The sequence below is a fragment of the Prunus dulcis genome, chromosome 4 (assembly GCF_902201215.1).
Source record: "Prunus dulcis chromosome 4, ALMONDv2, whole genome shotgun sequence".
NCBI lineage: Eukaryota > Viridiplantae > Streptophyta > Magnoliopsida > Rosales > Rosaceae > Prunus > Prunus dulcis.
The window spans coordinates 4,953,726-4,973,566 of NC_047653.1; the positions used below are offsets into that span (position 1 = coordinate 4,953,726).

At 29.5% G+C, this 19,841-nt stretch overlaps 2 protein-coding genes across 2 annotated transcripts in view; both read right to left on the reverse strand.

Annotated features, from left to right (window-relative positions):
• Nucleotides 1–240: 240 nt before the first annotated feature.
• On the reverse strand, nt 241–3,364 carry LOC117624287 (putative wall-associated receptor kinase-like 16). Its single transcript, XM_034355440.1, has 4 exons — nt 3,356–3,364; nt 2,025–2,946; nt 1,715–1,879; nt 241–1,463 (listed from the first exon to the last, which is right to left on the reverse strand). The coding sequence occupies exons 1-4, from the start codon at nt 3,362–3,364 to the stop codon at nt 241–243; spliced, it is 2,319 nt and encodes a 772-aa protein (XP_034211331.1).
• A 1,441-nt stretch (nt 3,365–4,805) lies between these two features.
• Nucleotides 4,806–19,841, reverse strand: part of LOC117624288 (wall-associated receptor kinase 2-like) — a 20,830-nt gene continuing 5,794 nt past the window's right edge. The window contains exon 4 of the mRNA XM_034355442.1: nt 4,806–5,521. Within this exon, the coding sequence (XP_034211333.1) occupies nt 4,806–5,521 (716 nt within the window). The remainder of the gene's footprint in view (nt 5,522–19,841) is intronic.

Below are 19,841 nucleotides of genomic sequence, written 5' to 3' on the forward strand. Positions count from 1 at the left end.
AAAAAATAAGATTATAATAATTAAAATCTGGGGTCAAACAAGAAAAAATGAGATTTGTAATCACTATTTCCAGGAAGTCCATGCGGACCAACATAGTGATTCACGAACAAATTCTAGCAGTGACACAAATTGTTTTTATAATTTAACTTCTTTTGCCATAACCATCTTATCCTCTTTTACAAAGAAGAATCCTACAAGCTCTGTTTGATATTTACAAAGGCCCCAGCAATAGGTTATTAGTTATCGGCCATCATCATTTGGCATCAACAGTTGGTTTTGCATGCTGTCATATCCACTACTGGTACCGCTAGGACCACAATCAGCTCTAACATTCAAAAGATAAGTGTCTGAATTAGGTGAGCCGAGAAAGTACTCAGTTTCTTCTGCACAGATATCATCTTTTCCCCATGGATGTTTTGCTGCAATTCTCATTCCCTCTAACTCCATTGCTACTTCTTTCATGCTAGGCCTGTCCTCCCCTTTAAACCTTACACATCTTTTTGCGAGATCGGCCACGTTTTGTAGTGTCTCAATATTTCTCTCGTTGGCTATGTCATCATCAAGAATTTGATACAAGTGACCTTCATCCATTGAACAAACGAAGAAACTTGCTAGGTTTCTCTCTTCCTCGGGCCTGGCAAAAGAAAGTGCCACTTTGCTTGTTAGGAGCTCCATAAGGACTACTCCAAAACTATAGACATCACTCTTTTCCGTTAGTTGATTTGTAAGGAAGTATTCAGGGTCTAAGTATCCAAATGTCCCTTGCACTAATGTTGTTAGTTGATTTTGATCTAGAGGGATCAGTCGTGAAGCTCCGAAGTCTGACACCTTTGCCATGTAATTATCATCTAATAGTATATTTGTTGCCTTCACATCTCGGTGTATGATCTGCATGAGAGCAGAGGAGTGTAAGTATGCTAATGCTCCTGCAGTTTCTGCTGCTATCTTCAATCGTAATTCCCATGAAAAAGATGATCCTCTGCCATTTATATGATGGATGTGCTCGAAAAGAGTGCCATTCGCGATGAACTCGTAAACTAGTAAAGGCACTGATGTCTCTAAACAGCAACCGAATAGCCTCACCACATTTCTATGGTTGATTTGAGAAAGAACAATCAACTCATTGACAAACTGCTCCTTCTGTGTTGGGACACCAATTTTGGACTTCTTTATGGCAACTACTCTGTTGCTATCCGGCAATATTCCTTTGTAAACTATTCCGTATCCTCCTTCACCGAGAATTCTACTTTCATGGTAATTGTTTGTGGCTTTCTCAAGTTCTTCTGCAGTAAAGATTTTTGTTGTCTCCACAGAATCTACTTGACTAGCAAGTTTTTCTTGTAACAATAAGCCACCATTTTGTATGAAGTATTGTTCTTTGATCTTGGTGAACTTTCTTCTCTGCATTCGCCAATATATCAGTGAAATTCCAACCAGTAAAACCAAGAAACCTCCACTTACACCTGCATATAGTTGAAAAATACAACTAAGTTGCTTTTATAATTTGCTTATATATGTACATAATCTATGTGACATTTTTGGGGTAAGATGTAAAGGAAAGGATAGATTGATCAGAAATAATATGTAGTAATAGGTCTTGTTTGTTGTCTAGCTAGTGATTTCTTTTTTAGCAGAATGGTTTTTGACAAAGTATATAATCAAATATATATTACCATGAAAATGATCATTCCTGTTACATGTAAATGAAACATACCCAATGAAATAATCAGCAGGAGATTGTTGGGGTCGCCTTTGATGCAACTCTGTTTATTCGTGCCATCATTTTTGTACCCTTTGGGACATCTACAAGAATAATTTCCATCTAAGTTCTCACAGGATCCAATACTGCAGGGGTTCAAAGCCTTGCACTCATCAAAATCTGAGAAGAAGGAATTAAATCCATGAACATCAGGGAAAAATGCCAAGTTTAAGCTTACCAGTAACATAAACTAGCATTTACAAATATTTATTAGATTGTGTGCATATAAATTATATGCGAAGCGAAGATATAGAAAATCAATTACCTTGGCAACCATGTGGGAGGTATGGATTCCCTTGGTAACCTGGCAAGCACTGGCAAATGTAACCAGACCCATTGATGGTAGTGTTCCTGTTGACACACTCGCTATAATCTGCCTTGCATACAAAATCTTCTCTCTTTTGAGCTGCAATATCGCATGTCTCATCCCCAATTTCCCAATTTATAACCATTGGAATTTGACTTATGCTGTTGAGTTGTTGAAAACTTGTACTGTTGAATTTGAACTGGCCTTGTTCCACAATGAAAGCATAGCTGCAGGGGTTGAAGTCCATTATGAAAGTATGATTATAATAGCTACTCAATTGGACAGTACAGTTTTTCAGTCCACTGGGGATGGAAGTTTGGCAGCAACCAATGCCGGAGCAATAAGAGTCCTGGTATTCGACGCTGCCTAGGCTGTCACATAAGGACATGCACCCGGTTATGAACCTCTCTTCGCCTCTGTAGCCTTGGAAAAGCGCGTATGTGTCGCAACCAATGGCGACAAACTTGTTCTTGGTGTTGGAGATGGTATAAGGAGGAGGCAGCCAGAGTATGGGGGTGTTCCTGTGGACTCTGAGACCTTTGGTGTCATAACAATCTCTGGATGTGAAGGTCATTACTTGCAACTCTGCCTCAGCAAGGTAAAAGTCAGAAATGCGGATTGTGTGGCCCGTCAAGTTCGCAGATGGCGGCGTGGTGGATTGGTCGCAAGTGAGGTTGAATTCAGGTCGAAGGTAGCAGCCATCACCTATGCCAAATGGGAAAGGAATTGTTAGATCACCACATTTGTCTCTGCACCCAGGCAGGGCTTGAGGCAGGGCTGGAGCTGCTGCTATTGTTGTAAATATTGCAGCCCCTAGTATCACAACCAGAGAGAGTTGCATAATTATAATCATACTCACATGTAAAGAATTAATATTGGACTGGAAATTGTATTAATGTTTTGTGACTAAAGAAAGTGGGATTTTATATGGAGGGAATTAATAAATAAATAAATAAAGTCTTCCTGGTGTGTACTGATTTGGTAAATACTCAGTCAAATTAGCGATGGCGTGGTGGACAAAGTCAAGCGCAAAAGGAAGTGAAAACGATGGCTTAAGCTAAGACCAGTTCACATGCTAATCAAGATTGGCGATGTGGTAATGACCAAAGATATTTGTGAATGATGTTTTTGCAAGAAAGGAATTTTTCTTTTGTTGTAATTTTTTATGAAAGAGTCACTGCAATAATCAAGTGGTGTAGAACGAGAAAGTATCGACCTTGATTGGTTTCTAGAAACTTGAGAAATAGTGGAGTTGATTAAGTCTTGAGGTTGATCATTCGGAGACTAACCTTTGTCATGGGCTAACTGTAATTATTATCTATTTGAAAGAAATTAATCATGTAACCGGAAAATAAGAAGAAATTAATTCAAAACTCATGATGAATTAATATGAATATCTGGGTCAACTTTTACGTGCCTGAAGTTAAATATTTACCAAATAGTAGAAAATATGCAACCAATTAACTTTTGATTTAATGAAGGTTATTTTTACTTGGTTGAAGGAAGTTTTAGGTTCGACTGAAAATATCTGTTTTTTTACGGGAATTATTATTTGATAGTGACTGCCCTGACAATTTTTTGATGCATTCTCACCCATTGTCATGGCAATTTAAGGGCAACCACTATTTACATGAGATATGATGAGAGGAATTTTATGGATTTTGGTGTGGGAAGTGAAGAACATGACTAGGAATTTATAGAGAAAAATTCTGAATTTTTTGGGTTTTTTTAAATTTTTTTTTGTATTTAAATTAGCCACTAACGTCAATTTGCCTAGGTAGCTTTTCTTTTGTGGGGTTTGTTTTTGGAGCTTAAGCCTCCTTTTACCATGACAAAAGAAGATGGGTGGAAGTGCTATAATGACAAAGTTTGCATACATCCACTAGTTTATTCAAGCACAAATATATATATATATATATATATATATATATTTACGTGACTTTCTCAAGAAAAAAATAAGACATAAAACAAATATCATCAGCCTTTCCCCTAGCTAGATGCTTTTCCATAATTTGCACTAATCCCCGGAGTTCCACGGGTAATTCGTTCATTGGAATTTGGAGGCCTTTCTTCACCTCTTAACACCAAACGTCTTTTTGCTAGGATTTCTCTGCCTCATTTTTTTTTTTTTCTATTTTTATGTATGACACAAAACAACTACATCTTCTATGTTTGATATCCCCTCCCCGGAGAGACCCCAATTTATTGTATAACAAAAAAATAATGACCAAGAAATATAGCAGGTAGTTGAATGAGAATATGCAAGCAACATGACCTCGTCAAGCTTGACTAAGATACCATTGGCAGTATAAAGCTCGTCAAGCTTAAGGTTTTCTAGACTTTGCAAGAAAATTGCTGTTTTTCTTCTTTTTGGGTTTGTTTATAGAAATTAAATGGTGTAGGGTTTATTTATATCATTAGTACTAAGAATGAGTCTATAACTAAATATCTCAAAACAAACAAAAATAGGGGCTCTCGTTTTGGCTAGCTAGTACGTATATATAGCAGCGTCAGAGGAAGTTTGAAACATATTATTCAGATTTATGAAGAAAAAAAAAAGAAAGAAGATAATAATCACAAGTTTACGATAGATAATAATAAAATACCAAATAATTAACTCTATGACACACATATTACAGTCGTACGTTCTACGCTAACGTACTTTAATTTCAAGAGGCACTGATCACTGGAATTGAAACAAACTACAATTCAATACTAAGAAATTAAGGAGCTAATTAACTATCGGCCATCACCATAAGGCTTTACCATTTGGATGTGTTGAGTTTGCATGCTCTGATCGTACTCTGCACTACTTATATCAGCAACGAAATTAGCAGGTGACCCAAGCAAGTGGTCGGTCTCCTGGGGAGATCGTTTGAAATCAGCCTTCCCCATAATTTTTAATAATCCCCCGAGCTCCACCGCTACTTCTTTCATCGACGGCCTTTCCTCCCCTCTTAACTTTAAACATCTATTTGCCAGATCCGCCACTGTTTCAACGACTTTCTCAAACCCTTCCCCTTCCTTGGCTATTTCAGCATCAAGAATTTCATCCAAGAAGCCCCCCTCCATTGCGCGGACAAAGACGTTTGCTAGGTTTCTGTCAACCTCGGACTTTTTGTTTGAGGATAATGCCTTCTGGCTTGTGATTAGCTCCACCAGGACAACTCCGAAGCTATACACATCACTCTTTGCTGTTAGTATGTGGGACTGAGGATATTCAGGGTCCAAGTATCCGAGTGTCCCTTGCACCAAAGTTGATAGTTGGCCTACATCTTGATCCGGAACCAATTTTGAAGCTCCAAAGTCCCCAACTTTTGCGGTGTACTTCTGGTCTAGTAGTATGTTCATTGATTTAACATCTCGGTGTATAATTGGGGGCTCAGTGTAGTGGTGCAAGTATGAGAGTGCTTCTGCAGTATCTGCTGCTATCTTCAACCGCAAGTCCAATGGAAGTCGTGGGTATTTGTTGTCTTTTCTATGAATGTGATCATGAAGAGTGCCATGGGAAATGTACTCGTAAACCAGTATAGGCGTTTGAGTCTCTAAACAACAGCCAAGGAGCCTCACAACATGTAATTAGGTAATACCTTATCCCTTGTTTAATTACTTTAATTAGTGAATATGTTTTAATTATTATTTCTTTAGTGAATATTTAAATATTTTACTCAATTTCGTAAATTACATGGTAAATAGTAATTAATTAATCATTAAAATACGTGCGTACGTGTACAATACGTTTGCTTTCATTATACCGAGTCTTTAAGACTTATACGAAAGTACTATTGAAAAATACGTACGTACGTGTATAATATGGGTATTAAAAATTTTAACAACTAAATACTATTTATTAAGTAATATCACTTATGATGTTAATTAAAATATTTAATACTATTTATCGACTAGAGAAATAATTGTTAGAACATAATTACTAATGCATGTAATTAAATCAAGCTAAGATATTATTTAATTATGAAAAGAAAAAAATAATAATAATTTTCAGAATTTTTATTTTTTTAAAAAAGAAATAAACCTCTTGCGATGAAATTTCGTCGGTATAGGTCTATGCCGACAAAATTCGCCGGATTAGGTTTGCCCCGACGAAATTTCGTCGGCATAGATTTTTTCGTCGGGAGAGGTCTATGCACTTGTGCCGACGAAATTTCGTCGGGAGAGGTTGTGTTCCATTTTTTTTTTTTTTTTAAATTTAAATTTTTAATAATAATAATTTTTTTTTTTTTTTTTTTGGAAAATTTGTTTCTTTGCTTTTGCTTTTGGGCCAACTTCTTCAATTCAATACATGTAATTAGGTAATACCTTAGCCCTTTTTTAATTACTTTAATTAGTTATTATGTTTGAATTATTATTTCTTTAGTGAATATTTAAATATTTTACTCAATTTCGTAAATTACTTGGTAAATAGTAATTAATTAATCATTAAAATACGTGCGTGCGTGTACAATACGTTTGCTTTCATTATACCGGTCTTTAAGACGTATACAAAAGTACTATTGAAAAATACGTACGGACGTGTATAATATGGGTATTAAGAATTTTAACAACTAAATACTATTTATTAAGTAATATCACTTATGATGTTAATTAAAATATTTAATACTATTTATCCACTAGAGAAATAATTGTTAGAACATAATTACTAATGAATGTAATTAAATATTATTTAATTATGAAAAAAAAAAAAAAAATTAATTTTCAGAATTTTTATTTTTTTAAAAAAGAAATAAACCTCTCGCGGCGAAATTTCGTCGGCATAGGTCTATGCCGACAAAATTCGCCGGATTAGGTTTTCCCCGACGAAATTTCGTCGGCATAGCTTTTTTCGTCGGGAGAGGTCTATGCACTTTTGCCGACGAAATTTCGTCGGGAGAGGTTGTGTTCCTTTTTTTTTTTTTTTTTAAAATTTATATTTTTAATAATAATAATAAATTTTTTTTTTTTTGGAAAATTTGTTCCTTTACTTTTGCTTTTGGGCCAACTTCTTCAATTCAATACATGTAATTAGGTAAAACCTTAGCCCTTTTTTAATTACTTTAATTAGTGATTATGTTTTAATTATTATTTCTTTAGTGAATATTTAAATATTTTACTCAATTTCATAAATTACTTGGTAAATAATAATTAATTAATCATTAAAATACGTGCGTACGTGTACAATACGTTGCTTTCATTATACGAGTCTTTAAGACGTATACAAAAGTACTATTGAAAAATACGTACGTACGTGTATACTATGGGTATTAAGAATTTTAACAACTAAATACTATTTATTAAGTAATATCACTTATGATGTTAATTAAAATATTTAATACTTTTTATCGACTAGAGAAATAATTGTTTGAACATAATTACTAATGAATGTAATTAAATCAAGCTAAGATATTATTTAATTTTGAAAAGAAAAAAAAAAATTAATTTTCAGAATTTTTATTTTTTTTAAAAAGAAATAAACCTCTCGCGACGAAATTTCGTCGGCATAGGACTATGCCGACAAAATTCGCCGGATTAGGTTTTCCCCGACGAAATTTCGTCGGCATAGCTTTTTTCGTCGGGAGAGGTCTATGTACTTTTGCCGACGAAATTTCGTCGGGAGAGGTTGTGTTCCCTTTTTTTTAATTTATATTTTTAATAATAATAATAAAATTTTTTTTTTTTTTGGAAAATTTGTTCCTTTACTATTGCTTTTGGGCCAACTTCTTCAATTCAATACATGTAATTAGGTAATACCTTAGCCCTTTTTTAATTACTTTAATTAGTGATTATGTTTTAATTATTATTTCTTCAGTGAATATTTAAATATTTTACTCAATTTCGTAAATTACTTGGTAAATAGTAATTAATTAATCATTAAAATACGTGCGTGCGTGTACAATACGTTTGCTTTCATTATACCGAGTCTTTAAGACTTATACGAAAGTACTATTGAAAAATACTTACGTACGTGTATAATATGGGTATTAAGAATTTTAACAACTAAATACTATTTATTAAGTAATATCACTTATGATGTTAATTAAAATATTTAATACTATTTATCGACTAGAGAAATAATTGTTAAAACATAATTACTAATGAATGTAATTAAATCAAGAAGATATTATTTAATTATGAAAAAAAAAAAAAAATAATAATTTTCGGAATTTTTATTTTTTTTAAAAATGAAATAAACCTCTCGCGACGAAATTTCGTCGGCATAGGTCTATGCCGACAAAATTCGCCGGATTAGGTTTACCCCGACGAAATTTCGTCGGCATAGATTTTTTCGTCGGGAGAGGTCTATGCACTTGTGCCGACGAAATTTCGTCGGGAGAGGTTGTGTTCCCTTTTTTTTATTTTTTTTATTTTTTTTATTTTAAAAAAATTTATATTTTTAATAATAATAATAAATTTTTTTTTTTTTGGAAAATTTGTTCCTTTACTTTTGCTTTTTGGCCAACTTCTTCAATTCAATACATGTAATTAGGTAATACCTTAGCCCTTTTTTAATTACTTTAATTAGTGATTATGTTTTAATTATTATTTCTTTAGTGAATATTTAAATATTTTACTCAATTTAGTAAATTACTTGGTAAATAGTAATTAATTAATCATTAAAATACGTGCGTACGTGTCCAATACGTTTGCTTTCATTATACCGAGTCTTTAAGACGTATACGGAAGTACTATTGAAAAATACGTACTTACGTGTATAATATGGGTATTAAGAATTTTAACAACTAAATACTATTTATTAAGTAATATCACTTATGATGTTAATTAAAATATTTAATACTATTTATCGACTAGAGAAATAATTGTTAGAACATAATTACTAATGAATGTAATTAAATCAAGCTAAGATATTATTTAATTATGAAAATAAAAAAAAAATAATTTTCAGAATTTTTATTTTTTAAAAAAAGAAATAAACCTATCGCGACGAAATTTCGTCGGCATAGGTCTATGCCGACAAAATTCGCCGGATTAGGTTTTCCCCGACGAAATTTCGTCGGCATAGATTTTTTCGTCGGGAGAGGTCTATGCACTTGTGCCGACGAAATTTCGTCGGGAGAGGTTGTGTTCCATTTTATTTTTTTTTTTAAAATTTAAATTTTTAATAATAATAATTTTTTTTTTTTTTTTTTTTGGAAAATTTGTTTCTTTGCTTTTGCTTTTGGGCCAACTTCTTCAATTCAATACATGTAATTAGGTAATACCTTAGCCCTTTTTTCATTACTTTAATTAGTGATTATGTTTTAATTATTATTTCTTTAGTGAATATTTAAATATTTTACTCAATTTCATAAATTACTTGGTAAATAGTAATTAATTAATCATTAAAATACGTGCGTACGTGTACAATACGTTTGTTTTCATTATACCGAGTCTTTAAGATGTATACGAAAGTACTATTAAAAAATACGTACTTACGTGTATAATATGGGTATTAAGAATTTTAACAACTAAATACTATTTATTAAGTAATATCACTTATGATGTTAATTAAAATATTTAATACTAATTATTGACTAGAGAAATAATTGTTTGAACAGAATTACTAACGAACGTAATTAAATCAAGCTAAGATATTATTTTATTATGAAAAGAAAAAAAAAATTCAGAATTTTTTTTTGTAAAAAAAAGAATAAAAATCTCGCGACGAAATTTCATTGGCATAGGTCTATACCGACAAAATTTGCCGGATTAGGTTTGCCCTGACGAAATTTCGTCGGCATAGATTTTTCGTCGGGAGAGGTCTTTGCACTTGTGCTGACTAAATTTCGTTGGGAGAGGTTGTGTTCCTTTTTTTAAAAAAAAAAATTTTTTAATAATAAAACAAATTAAATAAATTTGTTTCTTTACTTTTGCTTTTGGGCCAACTTCTTCAATTCAATACATGTAATTTGGTAATACCTTAGCCCTTTTTTAATTACTTTAATTAGTGATTATGTTTTAATTATTATTTCTTTAGTGAATATTTAAATATTTTACTCAATTTCGTAGATTACTTGGTAAATAGTAATTAATTAATCATTAAAATACGTGCGTACGTGTACAATACGTTTGCTTTCATTATACCGAGTCTTTAAGACGTATACGGAAGTACTATTGAAAAATACGTACGTACGTGTATAATATGGGTACTAAGAATTTTAACAACTAAATACTATTTATTAAGTAATATCACTTATGATGTTAATTAAAATATTTAATACTATTTATCGACTAGAGAAATAATTGTTAGAACATAATTACTAATGAATGTAATTAAATCAAGCTAAGATATTATTTACTTTTGAAAAGAAAAAAAAAATTAATTTTCAGAATTTTTATTTTTTTAAAAAGAAATAAACCTCTCGCGACGAAATTTCGTCGGCATAGGTCTATGCCGACAATATTCGCCGGATTAGGTTTTCCCCGACGAAATTTCGTCGGCATAGATATTTTCGTCGGGAGAGGTCTATGCACTTGTGCCGACGAAATTTCGTCGGGAGAGGTTGTGTTTTTTTTTTTTTTTTTTTTAAAAATTTATTTTTTTTTAATAATTTTTTAAAAAAAAAAAAAAAAAAATTTTTTCTTTCTTTTGCTTTTGGGCCAACTTCTTCAATTCAATGTATGTAATTAGGTAATACCTTATTTTTTTTTAATTACTTTAACTTGTGATTATGTTTTAATTATTATTTCTTTAGTGAATATTTAAATATTTTACTCAATTTCGTAAATTACTTGGTAAATAGTAATTAATTAATCATTAAAATCCGTGCGTACGTGTCTAATACGTTTGCTTTCATTATACCGAGTCTTTAAGACGTATACGGAAGTACTATTGAAAAATACGTACTTACGTGTATAATATGGGTATTAAGAATTTTAACAACTAAATACTATTTATTAAGTAATATCACTTATGATGTTAATTAAAATATTTAATACTATTTATCCACTAGAGAAATAATTTTTAGAACATAATTACTAATGAATGTAATTAAATATTATTTAATTATGAAAAGAAAAAAAAAAATTAATTTTCAGAATTTTTATTTTTTTAAAAAAGAAATAAACCTCTCGCGGCGAAATTTCGTCGGCATAGGTCTATGCCGACAAAATTCGCCGGATTAGGTTTGCCCCGACGAAATTTCGTCGGCATAGATTTTTTCGTCGGGAGAGGTCTATGCACTTGTGCCGACGAAATTTCGTCGGGAGAGGTTGTGTTCCTTTTTTTTTTTTTTTTTTAAATTTAAAATTTTAATAATATTTTTTTTTTTTTCAAAAAAAATTTGTTTCTTTCCTTTTGCTTTTGGGCCAACTTCTTCAATTCAATACATGTAATTAGGTAATACCTTAGCCCTTTTTTAATTACTTTAATTAGTTATTATGTTTTAATTATTATTTCTTTAGTGAATATTTAAATATTTTACTCAATTTCGTAAATTACTTGGTAAATAGTAATTAATTAATCATTAAAATACGTGCGTACGTGTACAATACGTTTGCTTTCATTATACCGAGTCTTTAAGACTTATACGAAAGTACTATTGAAAAATACGTACGTACGTGTATAATATGGGTATTAAGAATTTTAACAACTAAATACTATTTATTAAGTAATATCACTTATGATGTTAATTAAAATATTTAATACTATTTATCGACTAGAGAAATAATTGTTAGAACATAATTACTAATGAATGTAATTAAATCAAGCTAAGATATTATTTAATTATGAAAAGAAAAAATAATAATAATTTTCACAATTTTTATTTTTTAAAAAAAGAAATAAACCTATCGCGACGAAATTTCGTCGGCATAGGTCTTTGCCGACAAAATTCGCCGGATTAGGTTTTCCCCGACGAAATTTCGTCGGCATAGCTTTTTTCGTCGGGAGAGGTCTATGCACTTTTGCCGACGAAATTTCGTCGGGAGAGGTTGTGTTCCTTTTTTTTTTTTTTTTTTAAATTTATATTTTTAATAATAATAATAATTTTTAAAAAAAAAAAATTTGTTTCTTTCCTTTTGCTTTTGGGCCAACTTCTTCAATTCAATACATGTAATTAGGTAATACCTTAGCCCTTTTTAAATTACTTTAATTAGTGATTATTTTTTAATTATTATTTCTTTAGTGAATATTTAAATATTTTACTCAATTTCGTAAATTACTTGGTAAATAGTAATTAATTAATCATTAAAATACGTGCGTACGGGTCTAATACGTTTGCTTTCATTATACCGAGTCTTTAAGACGTATACGGAAGTACTATTGAAAAATACGTACGTACGTGTATAATATGGGTATTAAAAATTTTAACAACTAAATACTATTTATTAAGTAATATCACTTATGATGTTAATTAAAATATTTAATACTATTTATCCACTAGAGAAATAATTGTTAGAACATAATTACTAATGAATGTAATTAAATATTATTTAATTATGAAAAGAAAAAAAAAAATTAATTTTCAGAATTTTTTTTTTTTTAAAAAAGAAATAAACCTCTCGCGGCGAAATTTCGTCGGCATAGGTCTATGCCGACAAAATTCGCCGGATTAGGTTTGCCCCGACGAAATTTCGTCGGCATAGATATTTTCGTCGGGAGAGGTCTATGCACTTGTGCCGACGAAATTTCGTCGGGAGAGGTTGTGTTCCATTTTTTTTTTTTTTTTAAAATTTAAATTTTTAATAATAATAATTTTTTTTTTTTTTTTTTTGGAAAATTTGTTTCTTTGCTTTTGCTTTTGGGCCAACTTCTTCAATTCAATACATGTAATTAGGTAATACCTTAGCCCGTTTTTAATTACTTTAATTAGTTATTATGTTTGAATTATTATTTCTTTAGTGAATATTTAAATATTTTACTCAATTTAGTAAATTACTTGGTAAATAGTAATTAATTAATCATTAAAATACGTGCGTACGTGTACAATACGTTTGCTTTCATTATACCGAGTCTTTAAGACGTATACGGAAGTACTATTGAAAAATACGTTCTTACGTGTATAATATGGGTATTAAGAATTTTAACAACTAAATACTATTTATTAAGTAATATCACTTATGATGTTAATTAAAATATTTAATACTATTTATCGACTAGAGAAATAATTTTTAGAACATAATTACTAATGAATGTAATTAAATCAAGCTAAGATATTATTTAATTATGAAAAAAAAAAAATAATTTTCGGAATTTTTTTTTTTTTTTAAAAATGAAAAAAACCTCTCGCGACGAAATTTCGTCGGCATAGGTCTATGCCGACAAAATTTGCCGGATTAGGTTTGCCCCGACGAAATTTGAGTTTTTCGTCGGCATAGGTCTATGCACTTGTGCCGACGAAATTTCGTCGCGATAGGTTGTGTTCCCTTTTTTTTTAAAAAAAAAAAATAAATTTAAATTTTTAATAATATTTTTTTTTTTTTTTTTTTTTGAGAATTTGTTTCTTTACTTTTGCTTTTGGGCCAACTTCTTCAATTCAATACATGTAATTAGGTAATACCTTATCCCTTTTTTGATTACTTTAATTAGTGATTGTGTTCTAATTATTATTTCTTTAGTGAATATTTAAATATTTTACTCAATTTCATAAATTACTTGGTAAATAGTAATTAATTAATCATTAAAATACGTGCGTACGTGTACAATACGTTTGTTTTCATTATACCGAGTCTTTAAGACGTATACGAAAGTACTATTAAAAAATACGTACTTACGTGTATAATATGGGTATTAAGAATTTTAACAACTAAATACTATTTATTAAGTAATATCACTTATGATGTTAATTAAAATATTTAATACTATTTATCCACTAGAGAAATAATTGTTAGAACATAATTACTAATGAATGTAATTAAATCAAGCTAAGATACTATTTAATTATGAAAAGAAAAAAAAATTAATTTTCAGAATTTTTATTTTTTAAAAAAAGAAATAAACCTCTCGCGACGAAATTGAGTCGGCATAGGTCTATGCCGACAAAATTCGCCGGATTAGGTTTACCCCGACGAAATTTCGTCAGCATAGATGTTTTCGTCGGGAGAGGTCTATGCACTTGTGCCGACGAAATTTCGTCGGGAGAGGTTGTGTTCCCTTTTTTTTTTTTTTTTTTAAATTTAAATTTTTAATAATATTTTTATTTTAAAAAAAAAAAAATTTGTTTCTTTCCTTTTGCTTTTGGGCCAACTTCTTCAATTCAATACATGTAATTAGGTAATACCTTAGCCATTTTTTAATTACTTTAATTAGTTATTATGTTTGAATTATTATTTCTTTAGTGAATATTTAAATATTTTACTCAATTTCGTAAATTACTTGGTAAATAGTAATTAATTGTTTTGAATTAAATAATCATTAAAATACGTGCGTACGTGTACAATACGTTTGCTTTCATTATACCGAGTCTTTAAGACGTATACGAAAGTTCTATTGAAAAATACCTACGTATGTGTATAATATGGGTATTAAGAATTTTAACAACTAAATACTATTTATTAAGTAATATCACTTATGATGTTAATTAAAATATTTAATGCTAATTATTGACTAGAGAAATAATTGTTAGAACATAATTACTAATGAATGTAATTAAATCAAGCTAAGATATTATTTAATTATGAAAAATAATAATAATAATTTTCAGAATTTTTATTTTTTAAAAAAAAGGAAAAACCTCTCGCGACAAAATTTCGTCGGCATAGGTCTATGCCGACAAAATTTGCCGGATTAGGTTTGCCCCGACGAAATTTCGTCGGCATAGATTTCTTCATCGGGACAGGTCTATGCACTTGTGCCGACGAAATTTCGTCAGGAGAGGATGTGTTCCTTTTTTCTTTTTTTTTTTAATTTTTTTAATTATAAATTTGTTTCTTTACTTTTGCTTTTGGGCCAACTTCTTCAATTCAATACATGTAATTAGGTAATACCTTAGCCCTTTTTTAATTACTTTAATTAGTAATTATGTTTTAATTATTATTTCTTTAGTGAATATTTAAATATTTTACTCAATTTCGTAAATTACTTGGTAAATAGTAATTAATTAATCATTAAAATACTTGCGTACGTGTACAATACGTTTGCTTTCATTATACCGAGTCTTTAAGACGTATACGGAAGTACTATTAAAAAATACGTACGTACGTGTATAATATGGGTATTAAGAATTTTAACAACTAAATACTATTTATTAAGTAATATCACTTATGATGTTAATTAAAATATTTAATACTATTGATCCACTAGAGAAATAATTGTTAGAACATAATTACTAATGAATGTAATTAAATCAAGCTAAGATATTATTTAATTATGAATAGAAAAAAAAACTAATTTTCAGAATTTTTATTTTTTAAAAAAAAGAAATAAACCTCTCGCGATGAAATTTCGTCGGCATATGTCTATGCCGACAAAATTTGCTGGATTAGGTTTACCCCGACGAAATTTCGTCGGCATAGATTTTTTCGTCCGGAGAGGTCTATGCACTTGTGCCGACGTACGCACGTACATGTTTTTACGTATTTGTAATGCTTAATACACATACTTTATACAAAATTTTCATTAAAACACACAAAGTTCACGTATTATACGAATAATTATCACATATTATTGAATAAGAATAATGTACGTTATAAAAATTATATTAAAATATTGTATAGTGGCCGATTAATATTTATTTTGGATATGTTTAAACTAGCAAATTAATATCTATAAAGTACAAGCTAATGCAATTTGGAGGGTCCTTCTTTCTTTTATTTATTTATGAAATACTATATTTACATAGTATAGCCGTGCGGCTGTAGTATATTTTTCTTTTTGAAAAATAGTCTAGCCGTGCGGCTATACTACTTTTGGGGACACGTGGCGCCTAATCGCTGGAGGCTCCTTTTTTTTAAAACCAAAAACAGTACAGCCGCACGGCTATACTTATACTCAGTTTTTTTTTAATTTTTTTTAATTTTTTTATGAAAAGGTTGGCTACACCCTTTAAGTAGCATAGTATGTATTTCACTTTTTTTAATTACTTTGATTAGTAATTAACTTAGTGAATATTAAAGGAGAAAAAGAAAAAGAGAAATTGAATTACTTTTCATTAAGTAATATAATTCATGAAGTTAATTAAATATTTAATCATAATCAGTCATTAAATAAATAATAATTAAAATTTAATTTCTAATTCAACTAATTAAATCTCCAAATATATTATGTAGTCAATAAAAATAAAAATTCTAAAAATTAATTAACCTAGACATCCTAAGTTTATATTTATTTTTTAAAAATAAGACCTCTCCCGACGAAATTTCGTCGGCAAAGATATTTTCGTCGGGGGAAACCTAATCCCGCAAATTTTGTCGGCATAGATCTTTGCCGACGAAATTTCGTCGGGAGAAGTGTTCATGTGTTTTTTTTTTTGAAAAGTATAAAATTTTAAAATATAAAATTAGTTTTTTTACTTTTTTTTTTGGCCAACTTCCTTAATTTAATATATGTAATTAAGTAATATCTTATTCTTTTTTAATTACTTTAATTAGTCGTAATATATATATATATATATATATGTATGTATATGTATATGCATATGTATATGTATATGTGTGTGTGTGTACGTACGTAGTTTCCAATAATACATTCGTGTTCTATATGCATCTCCTTTTTTAAAAAAGCAAACGTACAATAGTCGTATTGTACATGTTTGTACGTATTCGTAATGCTTTTTAAAAAATAAAAAAATTAAATATAATCCTTTTTAATAAACATATAATTACTTTCTCTGCTTTTGTTTTTTGGCCCACTTCTTTAATTCAATATATGTAATTGAGTAACATCTTAGCCTTTTTGAATTACTTTAATTATTAATTCTTAATTAGCATTAAAAAAAATTATAGAAAAAGTCCACAAAATAATTAAATTCTATTTACACAGTATAGCCGTGCGGCTAAGAAAAATAGTACAGCCGCCCGGCTATACCTTTTGGGATTTAGAAAAATAGTACAGCCGCACGGCTGTACGGTTTTGGGACACGTGGCGCCTAGTTGCTGGAGGCTGTTTTTTTTTTTAAAGTACAGCCGCGCGGCTATACCCTGTTTTTAAAAAAATGTGGACACGTGGCGCCTAAACGTTGGGGTGCCCCTTTTTATATTAAAAAATAGTATAGCCGCACGGCTATACTCAGTTTTTTATTTTTTTAATTAAAAAAGTAGACACGTGGCGCCTAAACGTTGGGGATCCTCCCTTTTATATTAAAAATAGTATAGCCGCACGGCTATACTCAGTTTTTTAATTTTCTTCAAATTTTTTTTTTTTTTAGAATTTAAATTTTTATGAAAAGTTTGGCTACACCCTTTAAGTAGCATAGTATGTATTTCACTTTTTTAATTACTTTGATTGGTAATTAACTTAGTGAATATTAAAGGAGAAAAAGAAAAAGAGAAATTGAATTACTATTCATTAAGTAATAAAATTCATGAAGTTAATTAAATATTTAATCATAATCAGTCATTAAATAAATAAGAAATAAAATATAATTGCTAATTCAATTAATTAAATCTCCAAATATAATACGTAGTTAAAAAAAATAAATTTTAAAAAATTAATTAACCTAAACATCCTAAGTTTATATTTATTTTTTAAAAATAAGACCTCTCCCGACGAAATTTCGTCGGCAAAGATATTTTCGTCTGGGGAAACCTAATCCGGCAAATTTTGTCGGCATAGATCTTTGCCGACGAAATTTCGTCGGGAGAAGTGTTCATGTTTTTTTTTTTTTTCAAAATTATAAAATTTTAAAATATAAAATTAGTTTCTTTACTTTTTCTTTTGGCCAACTTCCTTCATTTAATATATGTAATTAAGTAATATCTTATTCTTTTTTAATTACTTTAATTAGTCGTAATATATATATATATACATGTATATGTATATGTATATGGGTGTGTGTACGTACGTAGTTTCCAATAATACATTCGTGTTCTATATGCATCTCCTTTTTTAAAAAAGCAAACGTACAATAGTCGTATTGTACATGTTTGTACGTATTTGGAATGCTTTTTAAAAAATAAAAAGATTTAATTTAATCCTTTTTAATAAACATATAATTACTTTCTTTGCTTTTATTTTTTGGCCCACTTCTTTAATTCAATACATGTAAATTGAGTTACATCTTAGCCTTTTTGAATTACTTTAATTAGTGATTATTAATTAGTCTCAAAAAAATTATAGAAAAAGTCCGCAAAATAATTAAATTCTATTTACATAGTATAGCCGTGCGGCTGTACTATTTTTCTTTTTGAAAAATAGTCTAGCCAACCGGCTATACCTTTTGGGATTTTGAAAAATAGTACAGCCGCACGGCTATACTGTTGTGGGACACGTGGCGCCTTGTCACTGGAGGCTCTTTTTTTTCAAACAAAAAAAAGTAGAGCCGCGCGGGTATACTCTGTGTTTTTTTAAAAAATGTGGACACGTGGCGCCTAAACGTTGGGGGTCCTCCTTTTTATATTAAAAACAGTATAGCCGCACGGCTATACCCAGTTTTTTTTTTATTTTATTTATAAAGTGGACACGTGGCGCCTAAACGTTGGGGGTCCTCCTTTTTATATTAAAAATAGTATAGCCGCACGGCTATACTCCGTTTTAAATATTTTTTTTAAAGTTTTTTTTTATTTTTTTTTTAGAATTTAAATTTTTTTGAAAAGTTTGGCTACACCCTTTAAGTAGCATAGTATGTATTTCACTCTTTTAATTACTTTGATTAGTAATTAACTTAGTGAATATTAAAGGAGAAAAAGAAAAAGAGAAATTGAATTACTATTCACTAAGTAATATAATTCCTGAAGTTAATTAAATATTTAATCATAATCATTCATTAAATAAATAATAATTAAAATATAATTGCTAATTCAACTAATTAAATCTCCAAATATATTATGTAGTTAATAAGAATAAAAGTTTAAAAAATTAATTATCCTAAACATCCTAAGTTTATATTTATTTTTTAAAAATAAGACCTCTCCCGACGAAATTTCGTCGGCAAAGATATTTTCGTCGGGGGAAACCTAATCCAGCAAATTTTGTCGGCATAGATCTTTGCCGACGAAATTTCGTCGGGAGAAGTGTTCATGTTTTTTTTTTTTTGAAAATTATAAAATTATAAAATTATAAAATATAAAATTAGTTTCTTTACTTTTTCTTTTGGCCAACTTCCTTCATTTAATATATGTAATTAAGTAATATCTTATTTTTTTTAATTACTTTAATTAGTCGTAATATATATATATATATATATGTATATGTATATGTATATGTATATGTATATGTGTGTGTGTGTACGTACGTAGTTTCCAATAATACATTCGTGTTCTATATGCATCTCCTTTTTAAAAAAAGCATTCGTACAATAGTCGTATTGTACATGTTTGTACGTATTTGTAATGCTTTTTACAAAATAAAAAAATAATTTTAATCCTTTTTAATAAACATATAATTACTTTCTTTCCTTTTGTTTTTTGGCCCACTTCTTTAATTCAATACATGTAATTGAGTAACATCTTAGCCTTTTTGATTTACTTTAATTAGTAATTATTAATTAGTATTAAAAAAATGATAGAAAAAGTCCACAAAATAATTAAATTCTATTTACATAGCATAGCCGCGCGGCTGTACTATTTTTCTTTTTGAAAAATAGTCTAGCCAGCCGGCTATACCTTTTGGGATTTTGAAAAATAGTACAGCCGCCCGGCTGTACTGTTTTGTGACACGTGGCGCCTTGTCACTGGAGGCTCTTTTTT

What these genes read in the sequence shown, in the direction of transcription:
- LOC117624287 (XM_034355440.1), bottom strand. An exon ending in CCTCCCACATGGTTGCCAAG is followed by an intron (nt 1,880 to 2,024) that starts GTAATTGATTTT and finishes CCTTCTTCTCAG; the next exon opens with ATTTTGATGAGTGCAAGGCT. An exon ending in CCTGCTGATTATTTCATTGG is followed by an intron (nt 1,464 to 1,714) that starts GTATGTTTCATT and finishes AACTATATGCAG; the next exon opens with GTGTAAGTGGAGGTTTCTTG.